Raw genomic sequence first — 14,577 nt, 5'->3', positions numbered from 1 at the left:
AGATTATTATTATTAACACAAGTTAAACTATAACCCTAGGTGGGAAAGCAGGATGCTATAAGCCCAAGGACTCCAAAATGGAAAAGTAGCTCAGCGAGGAAATAAACTACGAGAAATAACAAATAATCAAATGAAAATATTCTAAGAACAGTAAAAACATTAAATTAGATCTTTCATATAAAAATGACTAAAACTTCAAAAAAAAAAACAAGAGGAAGAGAAATAAGATAGAACAGCATGCCTGAGTGTATCCTCAAGCAAGTGAACTCTAATCCAAGACAGTGGAAGGCCATGGTACAGAGATTATGGCACTACCCAAGAATAAAGAACAATGGTTTAATTTTGGAGTGTCCTCCTCCTAGAACAGCTGCTTACCATAGCTAAAGAGACACTTCTACACTTACCAAGAGGAAAGTAGCCACTGAAATATTACATTGCAGTAGCTAACACTGTACTGAACTACGTTCATTTAATTAGATATAATGGTTTTCAGACATACAGGAAGTTTGTTCTATGGCACAATACTAGTGACTTTTTGGTGGATCAATAGACTCGAAAGTATATTATATATTATAAATGTTATTTATACTTCTGCATTTATAGGAATGGTTAATTTTGACAAACATTTCTATACATGGTCTAGAATTGCAACTGATGTTATCTGTGGAAACCTACTGTATATTTCGTTAATTTTCTTTTAACTTGGTAAATGGAGATAATTGGTATTTTGAGTATTTGTAAGCATTGTTTAGAACCAGTGTTCAATGCTTGTTGAGTGGTTCTTTTACAGACTGTTTACGATTGTAATTATGTTGTGACAGGTTTGAGTTTCTGGTCTGTGTCAGAAAAGGGAGTCTTCAAAAGGTTAAACAAACTTCTCTGAAGATTAGTATAGTGTTACCTACATACAGGAATACTGCCTTATAAGATATCTACAGGACAACTTGTTTGCTGATACAATTTGTGGCTAACCACAGCGTATGTAACTATAACATTTTGATTTGTTTTCTTGTGAGATTATATAACTATTCATAGATCTATTTTGATATTTCTGAAATTTCTACTGTTTCATGTACAACTTGTTTATACTTGTAAATTTCATTTCCATGGCCTTGTTTGGACATTTTCAAAACTTTCAGACTTTATTTAGCCTACATTACTTATCACATTGTAAAATTTGGTTTATTTTGTATTTTTCAGTTTTTCACCATCTTTGATTGGTAGAGAATAAATAAACATCAGCTCCTGATACACTTGTTTGTTTCTGCCAAGTCAATGGTTTAAACTTATTGGAACGCGCCAAAAAAAAACACCTTGAGCCAAGAAGAATTGTTTGGTAAACTCAGTGATGTCAGGTTTAAGAGGAGAGAGGAAAATGTGGAAAGAATAAGCCAGACTATTCAGTGTATGTGTAGGAAAAGACAAAATGAGCTGTTAACAGATTGGGATCCAATGTAGAGCTGTACACAAGTTTTTTTCTAGCTATACAAGGAAATAAGGGTCTGGGAGTGTCATTAAAGATACAGCAATTATCTCTGGGAACTTTAAAATCTTCCCTTAAGAAATCTTTGGCTGTGCTAAAACCCAGGGCACCTGCCATATCAGCTCAGATTTCCTACATAGGCTTAGACCCTAATTTTGAGCAATTCAAATTACTGTATCTAGTAATTCTTATATAAGCAAATAGTATACTATCATTAAATAGTAAATGAACTAGTGAAGTTTTGGATACTGGGAAAAACAAGCTAACAATTGCAGTCAAGGTCAACGCATGAATTAATATACAATTGTATTATCTAATTTGAAAGAACTTAGTTCCTTTCCAATTTTCAGTACTTCAATATTTGAATGCTCCAAATACTTCTTCATTCAACATGATAAAATTCAATATGATTTCCTACATTTTATAAACCAGATTTTGCACAATTTTCCTTTCTCAAATTTTCCTAATTCCCTGATTACAATACATAGCCCTCTTAATAGGGCACAGAGTATTGTTCTTATTTTTCTGCCTGAGAACCAGGCCGCAGTTACTGCACTGCCACAAATACACTTGCCTCAGCTAGATTATGATTGCCTAGACACAACAGTAAACACAACTTTTTAACCAAGTTAACAAGCATTGTCTGACAATCTTAAAGTCTGGCAGACACTGTATGATCATGTGGCAGGGGCTTTAGGCCATCAATTCTCTTTACTAAAGGTAAATGAAGCTGAATTGTCATTAATTTCATGTAGAGTATTTACAGATACTCGTTTTAGAAGGATATTACACACACAAGTACCGATTTTAAACTTTGTGCAAAAATATTTAAAACGTTATTTTTGTTGTTGAATTGATTAACCCTTTTACCCCTAATAGACGTACTGGTACGTTTCACAAAACTCATCCCTTTACCCCCATGGACGTACTGCTACGTCCTTGCAAAAAACTGCTATTTAAATTTTTTTTTGCATATTTTTGATAACTTTATGAGAAACTTCAGGCATTTTCTAAAAGAATGAGACCAACCTGACCTCTCTATGATGAAAATTAAGGCTGTTAGAGCAATATAAAAAAATATATATTGCAGAATGTGCTTGAAAAAAAAATGCCTTGGGGTTAAGGGTTAGAAAGTTCCAACAAGCTTGGGGGTAAAAGGGTTAATGCTGTTTACATTTGTTCCAATGGTTATAGTAATTGTACTCAAACAGCTTTCCAGAACAAAGTTTGACCTCTGAGGTTCCGTGTACTCCTATATTCCCACTTTTCTCAAAATATGCCACACGTTTAGTGCAAGCCCCTCGACTAAAGCAAAATTTTCCACATTTCACTTGTCTTGCTAAATTCGACTTGCATTAAAAACTTCAAATATTGACAATGCAAAATATGTACACTTATCGACACAACAAACTGTTTCAAAATGCCGTTGTCTACGTAAGTGACCATTCTTCATTGATATACTGTCATACAGTTTTCTAGGCATAATCCTATAAGATACAGTATATCGGTAAATGAAAATTAAACATTTTGAATTAAATGAAGTACATTCATGAATTTCAGTTTTAAATACATCTATTTTTGGTTTCAAAAGACAAATGGCATCTAATTTGTTTGTAAAATCAATTAGTGAAGTAAAGGAGGTTTGTAATTTGTGTGAAATATTTCATAAGTAATGGCAGCAATAGATGCTGGGGAGTTAAATTCTATGATTGTTATACAAAGTATCAGTGATATTACTGGTTTCAATTTTCTTTTTATACAAATACTTTATTGGTGAAATTATTTTACTATTAAATTAAAAATTGCGCCTTTCCATTCGTTCTTCATATTTCAGTCAGAGCAAAACAATGCCCCTAAAAAGAACCTTATTCACCTTTGAAATAAACTACTTTAAAGAACATAGAACAAAAATTATTTTTAGATACTAAACAAAAATTAATATAGTTATTTTTTCTTTCCTTTTTACCATCCTTAGGTATATAGTTACCATTAAATTGGACCCCACTTCAATATTTGAAAAAAAAGGTTTAAGAAATCATCTTACCTGTCTATATGATATTTTTGGGTTTTGGCGAGCATAACAGAACAAGACCGTCACCATCATGTCTCTAATCCGTGTTGACTGGAAAAACTCAACCTCGGGAAAAGTTCGGATGACATCTTGCCTTATCAGCTTTTTCAATTCTGAATCTTCAAAATACTGATTCCAGGGACTCTGAAAATAACAATGAAAAAGATTAAACTTTACATAAAATCAATTATTTCAATAATTATTCAATATCTATATTTATTACATTCAAAGCAGCAGCTTGCAGGAATAGCAGAAACATGAGTTTCTGCCTAGATTTGAATAGCCCACCCAAGGGATGACACCTCATCACTAGATGTCAGTATTATGCCAGTACAGTAATAGCATAGTGTTTACATTTCAATCTATTTTGATCCCACTAAATTGTAAGAAGGTTGGAGGGAATACAGTATATGAATAATAGCTAAATACTGTATTGATATACAGTAATAAATTTCTTTTATAAAAATCTTATTTCAATAATCTTATTCAATATCTATAACACTCATAACCAGATTTAAATACTTCAATTGGTGGTAGACGCAACTGGACTACTTAATCCACCTTAATGTAAAATAAGCAATAAAAAAGACATTTCTTTGAATGTTTCATCCCTAAAACCCAATCTTGTCACAGCCTGAAGGATAGAATAGGCTAAATACAATGCTTTTCAATGCTATCATTTGGCTTAGGATTTACCCATCCACAAATAAAATTAATTCCACTAACAATCTAATAGCCATTCTCTTCCTCTTATGATGGAATAAAGGGGCTACAACACAATTTGTTACTAGCAACAACCAGTGAGTCTCTAATTAGATCCAATGCCAGGTAGAGTTTAGAAGGCATAAAGTAGCCATGCCTCAGCTATTGTTGCTCCAAAAGATTATCAAATCAGTGTTTGCTATCTGAGGTTTTAGCAAACGAAGAAGGGGGAGCAAATAGGTGCTCATTACAAGATTGGAAAAATGTTGGAGGGTCGAGGAATATCCTGCATTTGCTAAATCTCAAACTGCCTTTTTCATTATGTTAAACCTGGGACTAAGTAGAGACAGAGAGGGGTGGAACGGGTTTGGGTTATGGAACAGGATTAAGAAAGTAGGAGAGGATATGGGTACAAGTCACAGTGCAGCAAGTGAAGGGGGAAAAGAAACGAATCGTGATTTGCATTACTGAGCAGTCGTTATACGATATCAAACAACTGGACTTTATCAGAACTTTCTTTTAATGTTTAACCAAGGTTAAAACTTGCTAATCAGAATGACCCTGAGATAGTAAACACATTCTGTACAATGCAGCTTTTATCCCAACGGATAATATGAATTGCATGAGGATCATAGATTAAATTGTAGTACAGGTTCTAATCAACAAAATATCTGTGGTTTACAGGCATTTCCAGATGACATTCCTGTAGGTCTAGGAAAACAATACAAAACCAGCAACCATTTTAAACCCTGAAAATCTAAGCATTAGCTTATGGCCGGAAACAGATTGAAAAACACAGAATGCTAATACAATCACAGTGCTGATGGCTAGTGATGAGAAGTCGACAATTTGGCAGGCTATTCAAATACTAGAAGAAACTATTGTTTTTGCTTTTCTTGCTGAAAGCTGGTGCTTGAAACCTGCAAGTAATATAAATATTGTGTTCCTTTCATTGAAAAATATTAATTTAATGTTCTGTTTTGTGGCCTAAAACCAGAACTTTCACAAAGGAAAATCAGCATAAAATTATCAGGAGTAAAATTTGCTGAGAAAAATTATAAACTGTTTATTGGACAATTAAAAAATAATTAAATGGGTGTCATCTAAATTCCAACATACTTAGCCTGAAGGATACATTCTAAAATATAAGAAAGAAAAACTTTTAACATTTACATAAAATCCTATATTTTAAAAATAATTTGTATTTTTCATAAGTATAAAAATGAGTCCTTCGATAAGATTGTTTACATCTTGACTGGAATGTAGCTTTAAAATTCATAACAAGGAGTTTGTAGTTATTGGCGGACAGTGGGTAAGCCCTAGTCCTAAAAGGCTAGAACACAGAGCCACTTTTGACCTTCTCCAAGGGCATGCAGAGTGGTTGAAGCAGGATTTGAAACTTATAGGACTCAGGTTTGTGTAGTTAGGAAAAAATCACAAATTTTAAGTAATTTGTATTTTTCCTAACAGTACTTACCTCAAACTACTTTCTTAGGAGTATCTGGGATCTCCTCCCAACCGACCAGAGTTTTGTGTAATTTACCCTACTCACGTTTTCTATGAGGGGCAACCTCAGGTGGTGTGATACGCGCCCTGAGGTGACCCCGGGTCAGAGAACATGCTTGCTCAGGTCTCGATCCCCAGGAAGTTCTTGATAGCTTAGGTTTCTATGAGGTCCAGCAAGGCACTAGGGGAAGGATGGGTGGGACATTACTCGAAAGTAGTTAGAGGTAAGTACTGTTAGGAAAAATACAAATTACTTAAAATTTGTGATTTGTTCCAACACTGAGTACTTACCTCAAACTACTTTCTTATGAGACTTATACCTTAGGAGGTGGGAGTGTCCTTCAGGACCTAGAGACCTTGAGAAGTATATAAAAGGAACCTAGATAGGAGACTTGGTTCTGCTGACCCCAAGGAAAACACGAGAGAATAGGGAAAACTACTCAAAAACCCATCTTAGTGTCTAAGTAACTCACCTCTGCAAGAAATCCTAGGAGACATGTCCTTCCAAAGATAGTGTATCCCATGGCAGTTTCAGGGGACTACTGGAGTCATTTCGGTAAGGGAGCAGGGGAAGGAAGAAAAAGGAGGTTAAGGAAGGAACCTGTGTCTTTTGGACTTACTACCCACGGTTATCACTGGGGCTACACCTTTAAACCGTTTGGAGCCCGGAAATGACGGGACCTATCGAGAACCCGTCCAGGGACTTCCTCGAGTAGTCCTTCAAGTAGTGAGCTGTGAAGGTCAATTGGTTAGACCAAGTACCTGCCCTCAGGATCCCACTGCCATATTCTTCTCAAATGCCAATGAAGTACTTAGACCCCTAATGTCGTGGGGTCTGGGCTTTCCTGGAAGGGGGACCCCTGCACTACTGTAGGCCCTGACGATCACCTGCCGTAGCCAGAAGGAGATAGTATTCTTGGAGACTGGCTTCTTCACTAGTCCCGAGGAGACGAACAGACTCTTGATCTCGGGTCGAAGTCTGGTTGTCCTCTCTAAGTATTTTCGTACTGCCCTGACAGGGCACAGCAGCAAGTCCCTCGAGTTGTCCGATCGAGGGATTGCCGGCACCGGAACCCTTCAAACTTGGGATCCCAAACGGCTGGATTCTGAGTCTTTGCCACGAAGGATGGGACAAACCTGAAGGTAGCCTCATGCCAACCCTTCGAGTGTGACACCTCGTACGACAGTGCAACTCCCCTACCCGTTTTGCTGATGCCAGAGCTAACAGAAAAACTGTCTTGAGGGCGAGTTCCTTGTCCAAGATGTCCTTTAGGGGTTCAAAGGGAGGTTCTGACAGCATCTTCAGGACTCTGGCCACGTCCTACAGGGGCACCCTACTGGCTTGAGGGGGCAAGATTGTTCGAAGCTCCTGATGAGCATCGAGATATGTCTGGAGGCACCCAGGTCGATGCCCTTCAGGAGGAAGACTTGACCCAGAGAAGCCCAGACACCTTTGATGGCTGGGATGGACATGTTTACCTCGTCCCTGAGATAGACTAGGAAGTCCGCTATCTCTGGAATGGAGGCCCTCAATGGTTTGATGTTCCTCAAGACGCACCACTTAGCGAATGTGGCCCACTTTGCCTGGTATACTGCCGCTGATGAACGCCTCAGATACCCTGACATACTTGCTGCCGTTCTCGAAGAATATCCTTCCTTCCTCAGGAGACGCTCGACAACCTCCACGAGTGAAGGCGGAGGGACCGAGGGTTCTCGTGGAACCTTTGAAAGTGGGGCTGCCAGAGAAGGTCTGGCCTGTCCGGAAGGGGCCAAGGTGGAAGGCGCGCCAGTTCCTTTAGATCCGCGAACCACTCTCTCTCCGGCCACCAGGGCACTACCAAAGTCATCCACAGGTTGTCCGCCCGCCTCACCCTGTTGGGGACCTGTCTGAGCATCCCGAAGAGAGGGAAGGCGTAAACGTCGAGGTTGTCCGAAGGGTGCTGGAAGGCGTCCTCGAACGCCGCTTCTGGATCTGGCACAGGAGAACAAAACACGGGGAGCTGTGCGTTCAGTCTCGTTGCCAAGAGGTCCAACACTGGCGATCCCATTTTTGAATGAGGGTCTTGGCCACTTCCGGGTGCAAGGACCACTCGGATCCTACCACTTGACCCATTCTGCTGAGGCTGTCGGCCAGGACGTTTCTCTTCCCTGGAATGAACCTTGCTGAGATCTTGACCTGTTCCTCTTCGGCCCATTCCAGCAGTCCCATCGTGAGGACGCACAACTCCTTCGATTTTAGTCCTCCTTGTTTCTTTAAGTGGGCCACCACCGTGGCGTTGTCGCACATCAGTGCCACTGTGTTTCCCCGGAGCCGATGGACGAACTCTAGGCACGCTCTTCGCACTGCAATCATTTCTAGAACGTTTATGTGCTGGTTTTTCTCTTTGTCCGTCCAACTTCCTCTTGCTGTCCTGCCTAGGAGATGGGCACCCCACCCCTCCTTGGATGCGTCCGTGAACAGAAGCATCTCCGGAGGGTCAGCTGCGAAGGGCATTCCCTTGAGGGTCTTCGATCTGGCGAGCCACCATTCTAGGACTTCCTTCGTCTCCGGGAACACCGGGACCACCTTGTGGGGGGAGTGTCTCTGGTTCCAGGTCTCCTTCAGGTTCCATTGAACTCCCCTGAGTTTGAGTCTCCCCTGGGGGACTAGCTTCTCCAGCGAGTCGAGGTGGCCTATCAGTCTTTGCCAGTCCTTGGCTCTTCTGGGCTGGTCCGACAGGAAGGGCCGAAGGATCTGGTCCAAGTTGTCTAGTCTCTCCGCGGAAGGGAAAACTCTCGCCAACCGGAGTCCAGGACCATTCCGAGGTAGGTTATCCTGGTGGAGGGTATCAGTTGGGACTTCTCTAGGTTGATGATGATACCCAGGACGTTGCAGAACCGCAGGAGCTTCGCGCCTTGCTCCCTCAGTACTTCCCGAGGCTGAAAGCAACAACCAGTCGTCCAGGTACCGAATCAGGCGTATGCCCTGTTCGTGTGCCCAGGCTGAGACTGTTGTGAAGACCCTCGTGAAGACCTGAGGGGCTGTGGACAGACCGAAGCAGAGGCTCTTGAACTGCAACGCTTGGGTACCCCATTTCACCCTCAGGTACTTCCTGCTGGAGGGGTGAACAGGGATTTGGAAGTATGCGTCCTTGAGGTCTATGGACATCATGAAGTCCCCCTCCCTCAAGGCCGCTAGGACCGACTTCGGGGTGTCCATCTTGAAGTCGGTCTTGCACACGAACTTGTTGAGGGCTGAGAGGTCTATGACTGGTCTCCAGTCCCCTGTTGCTTTCTCCACCAGGAAGAGCCTGCTGTAGAACCCCGGACCCGGGTTCTTGACTGGTTCTATCGCCCCTTTCGCCAGCATCACAGACCTCCTCTTGTAGGGCCGTCCTTCTCAAGGGGTCCTTAGGTGCCAACCACTCTGCCTGTTGATCTGGCATTAGAGGTGGGGGGTCTGCCGGGAAGGGCAACCTGTACCCTTCTTTCAGGACTGCTACGTCCACGGATCTGCTCCGTGGTCTCTCCATGCTTGCCAAGAATGTTTGAGGCATCCCCCCACCTGAGGCTTCGGCAGGAGTAGAGGGCCTCTCTCCCTATCTCCTTCTAGAGGCGCGGCCTGAACGACCTCTTCTGGCTGCCGCATAGGAAGGCCTGAAGGATGACTGCGTTGAAGACGTTCCCCTACGGGAGGGATGTGAAGACCGAGACCAGGCCGTAGTAGGGGCGTCTCTCCTGGGTTGACTAGGTGAGGCGCAAGGAGGATGGGAGGCGTCGGAGGGTGCTCTTCTATGAGTAGGTCTTCTCGCTGGAGGGGGTCTGGAGTCTCCCGTATCCTTCAGCTTCCTGACCCTCTCTACCATCTCTTCCACCGCCTTCAGGGGGAAAACCGTGTCATCCCACAGGGGTAAGCTCCTCAGGGACCTAGCTTCTCTGTCGGGGAGCCTCCTTACGAGGTTGTTGAGCACCGTGTCCCTTTTCCGCAGAACCAAATTGGCGGCCTGCGCGATGGATTGGTATGAGAGAAACTTAGGGGCTTTACCTCCCGAGCTAATCAGCTCCTTCAGTAAGGCCTGGTTCTCCGGGAAAGTGAGGTCGTAGGAGGACTGGAAGCCTACCAGCGTGGAGGCCCACCAATCCAGCCACGAGGAAACGTTCACCAGGTCCTTGGCTATCTCCTCCATCATGGCAGCTTCTGAGGGGAGAAACAGATCAGGGTGGTAGTAGCCCTCTCTTCAGCTGCTCCTTGTCCCAGGATGGCGATTGCAGGCTCCACAGTACAGAGACCTACGCTATGCCCTTCAGGAAGGTAAAACCGGCTCTGGGATTTTAGGCCTTGAAGAAGCTTGGAGGAGCTCTGGGTCTTGGGGGCTTCTGCATGGTTGGCCACGATCTAGTCAACGTGAGCCCTACCCAGCCTAACATCCCTAGCCAAAGGCAGGGCTAGCGAGGGTCTCTGCTGCACCGGGGCATCAACCAGCCTGCTGAGGCTCGAGACCCAGACTTCGTCGGAGGAGGGCTCGGGTTCGTCCAGTCTGTGATGCCTCCTAATGAGTTCTATTACCCTCCTGTAGGCAGAAACTTCTGCTGCTGAACCTTATACGTTGTCGTCCATTTCCTCTGTAGGACGCTCAGCTACCTGTGACAAGAGGTCCACCGACGGAGGTCACCGCGCGGGGGGGGGGGGGGGGGGGGGGGGGGGGGGATCTTGGAATGGTCCAACTTCAGCGGCTCAGGGCGTAGGACGGGCATCGCCGTCGGGACGGAGGCCTACGTCCTGGACTTATCCCTGCTTACGGAGGTCCAGGTAGATGCGGGCTTGCTCGTTGAAGGGAGTTGCTTGTCTCATTCCTGCCGACTCAACATTGATTTGGACGCGGCTGCCAGACCGAAGGGACGACTCTCTCCGCTGGGCGGATGGAGTCGGAACCTTCGCGGACTTATGCCTGTCCGCTGGGACCTGAAGAGAAGACTCCCTCTGTCGATCGTATCTGCCGCTGGATACATACCTCACTGGTGAGCGAGCCCTTGGGAGCCAGTTCGAGGGGCCCGGAACTGCTGACATCTCGAGAAGTTTGCTACGAGGGATGACGACCCATTCTTCCCCCGGGGAGTCACTTCTCCTAAACTTCCTCCTGGGGGATCTAGAGCGCCTACCCCCGTGGCGGGATCTGGAGTGGGAGCAAGAACGAGAACGTCTCCTGCGGGACCTCTCACAACGTCTCCTACGGTCCCTCGGGGCTAGGGTAGGCTTCGGCCGAGGAGCCCGACGACTTGCATGTTCTCACCGGCGGGCCCGACTCGTGCCGCGTTGTTGATGGGTCCACGCGTCGCTCGATAGAAGAGGGCTGTAGGAAGACTGACGGAAACGTAGCTGAAGGCACTGGAGGGGAGCGTGGGAGTTCCTCGATGGGGGACCAGGTTTCAAAACCTTCCTCCATCCTCAACGGAGACCTGAAGGGCGTCTTCGGAGGCACCCACGCAAGGGAGTCCGACAGCGGCGAGTCTTCCTTCTCGGCGGAACCCTCGGCTGCGGAAGCACCTGAAAAACACACCCACGAGGTGGGAGAAGAGGTAGGCACAGTTTTTCCCCACATAGGATCATCTCTGGAGACGGGCCCTGCTTGCACCAGGGTTCCGTCCCCCGAACACACTCCCATCTCTCCCTCAGGCCCCTCACTTGCCTGGAATGACGCCACAACACCACTATCCCATAAATCAGACTCCTGGGGAAGGGCCACAGGCCTCTTCCCCGCAATTAACTTACCTCGTCCCCTACTCTGGGTAGGGAAAGGCGGCAGCGAGGCTCTGTCTGACGATACGCCCGGCGAAGCAAGAGGAGAAGAGACGCGCGGCTTCTTAGGCGATCTCTTAGACGCTTTCTTCATTTTGGTGCCAAAACGCACCCACTGCACCTCGTTCCAGGACTCGCACTCCGGACACGTGGCTGTAGGGGAACACACACTGCCCCTACACGAAGAACACAAGGAGTGCGGGTCAACTTCAGGTTTCGACAGGAAAGCACCACACGATTTACCGGCCATAGGCCCAGGACAACGGCGGGGATGCTCCATTACGCACTAGTAAGGCTCCGCGAGACAGGAACACAAAAGGAAAGGATAAGGGGGAGCACAAAGGTACCACGTGGGAACCGCGTGAGACACAAAGGGGGTCGGGGACACAAAGGGTCGCACTGGATAAGGAGAGCGTCGTGATGTTATCGCGACGCGACCAGAGAACTTACTAGGGATCGAGACCTGAGCAAGCATGCTCTCTGACCCGGGGTCGCCTCAGGGCACCCATCACACCACCTGAGAGTGCCCATCATAGAAAACGGGAGTAGGGTAAACTACACAAAACTCTGGTCAGTTGGGAGGAGATCCCAGATACTCCTAATAAAGTAGTTCGAGGTAAGTACTGTGTTGGAACAAATACAAATTACAGTACTCCAAAATTTTTTCATACACAAATACAAATCGTCATTCTTTTTTAATAGGTTAAAGATGACTCATCCTTAGGGGGGAGAAGTCCCTGTAACCTCACTGGTTGGTTTAAAATTCTTAGGTCCATGCAGTATACTCGAATTATAGAGGTGCGGGAGTGTTCATTCCTACCATCTTCCCACACTTCAGAATAGATTATCACAGGTTAGGCTGGGTTTCTGTCTACTGAAAGACAGTTGAGGAAGAGCCTACAGTATATCCTTCTGATGTCATGATGTATGGCCAATTAAATGTATCGTGTTCTTCATACTATCTATCCTCCTCTCGTATGATGGATGGGGATAATACTTCAATAACCAACTTGAACTGTAAAGAAAGGTCCTTGGTACGGAAACACACCCCCATCATTACCCAATCCAGCAAAAAATGAATGACTGATGTAACCAAAGGGAGGGGAAGGAAAAGAGAAAAAATGGCCAAACACTAACCTTTTTATCCCAACCTAATGTGGCATCCATTATCTTAGACATTCTTCTTGTGTAGTAAGAAGCTACATAAGTTACACACCCTGCCGAGTAGCTCCCACAGGTAACAAAGAAAATGTATCTAAAGATTTGTGGGTCTAATCCCATGCATAGAGGGTTATAAAGATTGCCAGGCACTCCCAAACTCCGCCATTTAGCTCTTGGATCACTAACAGGTTCTTCCTGAAGGCTAGAGCAGATCCGATATTCTGACTTAATGTGGTTGTGTACGGAGTGGTTCTTGTCACGTCATGGGAGCTTGTGTTCGACTGTTCCATAGAGCCAAAATGAAAGTTCCAGGGTCTCTCATTCTTTCCATAATGCAAAAAGAGTTATAGTGTCCCCGGTAGTCACATTTGTAGGGAGAAGAGGAAATAGGATTGAAGTCATGATTCCTCGGATTCTAGGTCCTTGTCACGAACTCCTAAACAAAGGCAATGGAGATCATCTCCTATCCTTCTGAATGACTAGTTACACAGGAAAAGATATGCCGTTCTCCTACTTGCTTCGTTGGGGCTAACCAGAGTTCGAGCCGGTACAATTAAGAGACCTGAGGACTCATGAAAACTCTCCAAGTGTATAGTACAGCAATAATTGGAAAGCAAGAACAGATGAGGAGGCAGTGCTCCTGTAGGAGTGCATGCATACTAGCAAGCCAACAGGCGAGGTGGCACTCCTGTAGAAAAATATTCATAGTGATGCACTAATGGGGGTACTCACAAAACAAAAGAGATAGCACCACAAAAGCGTGTGTAGTAGCCCGCTGGTGAGTGGGCACGTGAACAGATGAGGTGATGCACGCATAGAAGCACACAAATCTCGTTAACTCAGGGTCATTTTATTCTTTGTCTTTGGTATAGAAGCCACTGGGACTCTTAGGCAATACTGTCCACCACGGGGAGAAGCAGGAGGAGTCAAATCTACAGGACCCCTATCAATCAGTCTTTTTAGGATTACAGTACTTGGTCCATAAGGGGAAAAAGAAGGGGAAAGTACTTTCCTTCCGACCAGTAAGTACGAAGAGACAAAGGTGTACCAAAGGTGGCATACAGTACAGTAACTTGAAAATCTATCAACAATGTGCAACAATGTTCCACTTCCTCAGTGATGATGACAGGGTTGTCATTAGTCCACACTCACAAGAAAATAAGCAGCAACAGGAATGCTGTTAAACAGGAAAAAAAAAAAAAGTGTATATTTAGCAAGTTAAAAAAACTGCCTGTCAGCTACAGTTATCAGAAAACCAAAAAAGTCTTCATCAATTACCCTAGCGCACAAGAACTGCTCACCAATACCCAAAAGAAGAAAAAATTTAAATGCCAAAAATACATCTGTACTCTTCAGCAGCTGAAAATAAAGTGGCTACTCAGTATACTGGGTGGGGGGGGGGTTTTCCCCCACTGTCCACCAGAAACTATTGACACCTCATTTTATATTTGACAGCAGAGTTCCAACCAAATAGAAAATTAGAAAATATAGTCCTATTTCAGAACAAGGGTTTGTAATCACGTAGGAGCAAAATATTATGAACCTAGCTAAATCAACATTTGTAGACAATTATAGTTCCAATATCTTCTAATTACCGTATACTTCAGCACATAAGGCAACCTTTAATTCTAAAATTCACCCCTAAAAATTGGGGTTCGTCTAATTCTACCATTCTAACAATCAAATCTTGAATTTTAAGTGATGTTTATCAATAAGCTAGTCTCGGGCTAGTGCGACAACTACTGACATACCATACATGAAAGTACAGTATTCACTTTACAAAATGAACTTTCTGTATGATAAATGTAATATAACAATTTTTACTTTTACATGTTATTGGTAGATCTTCATAATAAAAACTTATTCCAGGAATAATTC

General features: G+C 44.3%; 1 protein-coding gene across 5 annotated transcripts in view; it reads right to left on the bottom strand.

Annotated features, from left to right (window-relative positions):
- TBC1D5 (TBC1 domain family member 5) overlaps positions 1-14,577 on the bottom strand; it is a 136,512-nt gene that overhangs the window by 69,359 nt on the left and 52,576 nt on the right. For all 5 annotated transcript variants that reach the window (XM_068351226.1, XM_068351230.1, XM_068351227.1 and 2 more), the window contains one exon: positions 3,528-3,698. In XM_068351226.1, coding sequence (XP_068207327.1) covers positions 3,528-3,698 — 171 coding nt within the window. The remainder of the gene's footprint in view (positions 1-3,527; positions 3,699-14,577) is intronic.

Source organism: Palaemon carinicauda, chromosome 27 (assembly GCF_036898095.1).
Source record: "Palaemon carinicauda isolate YSFRI2023 chromosome 27, ASM3689809v2, whole genome shotgun sequence".
In the NCBI taxonomy this organism is placed as follows: domain Eukaryota; kingdom Metazoa; phylum Arthropoda; class Malacostraca; order Decapoda; family Palaemonidae; genus Palaemon; species Palaemon carinicauda.
This window is presented reverse-complemented; position numbering and strand designations above follow the sequence as displayed.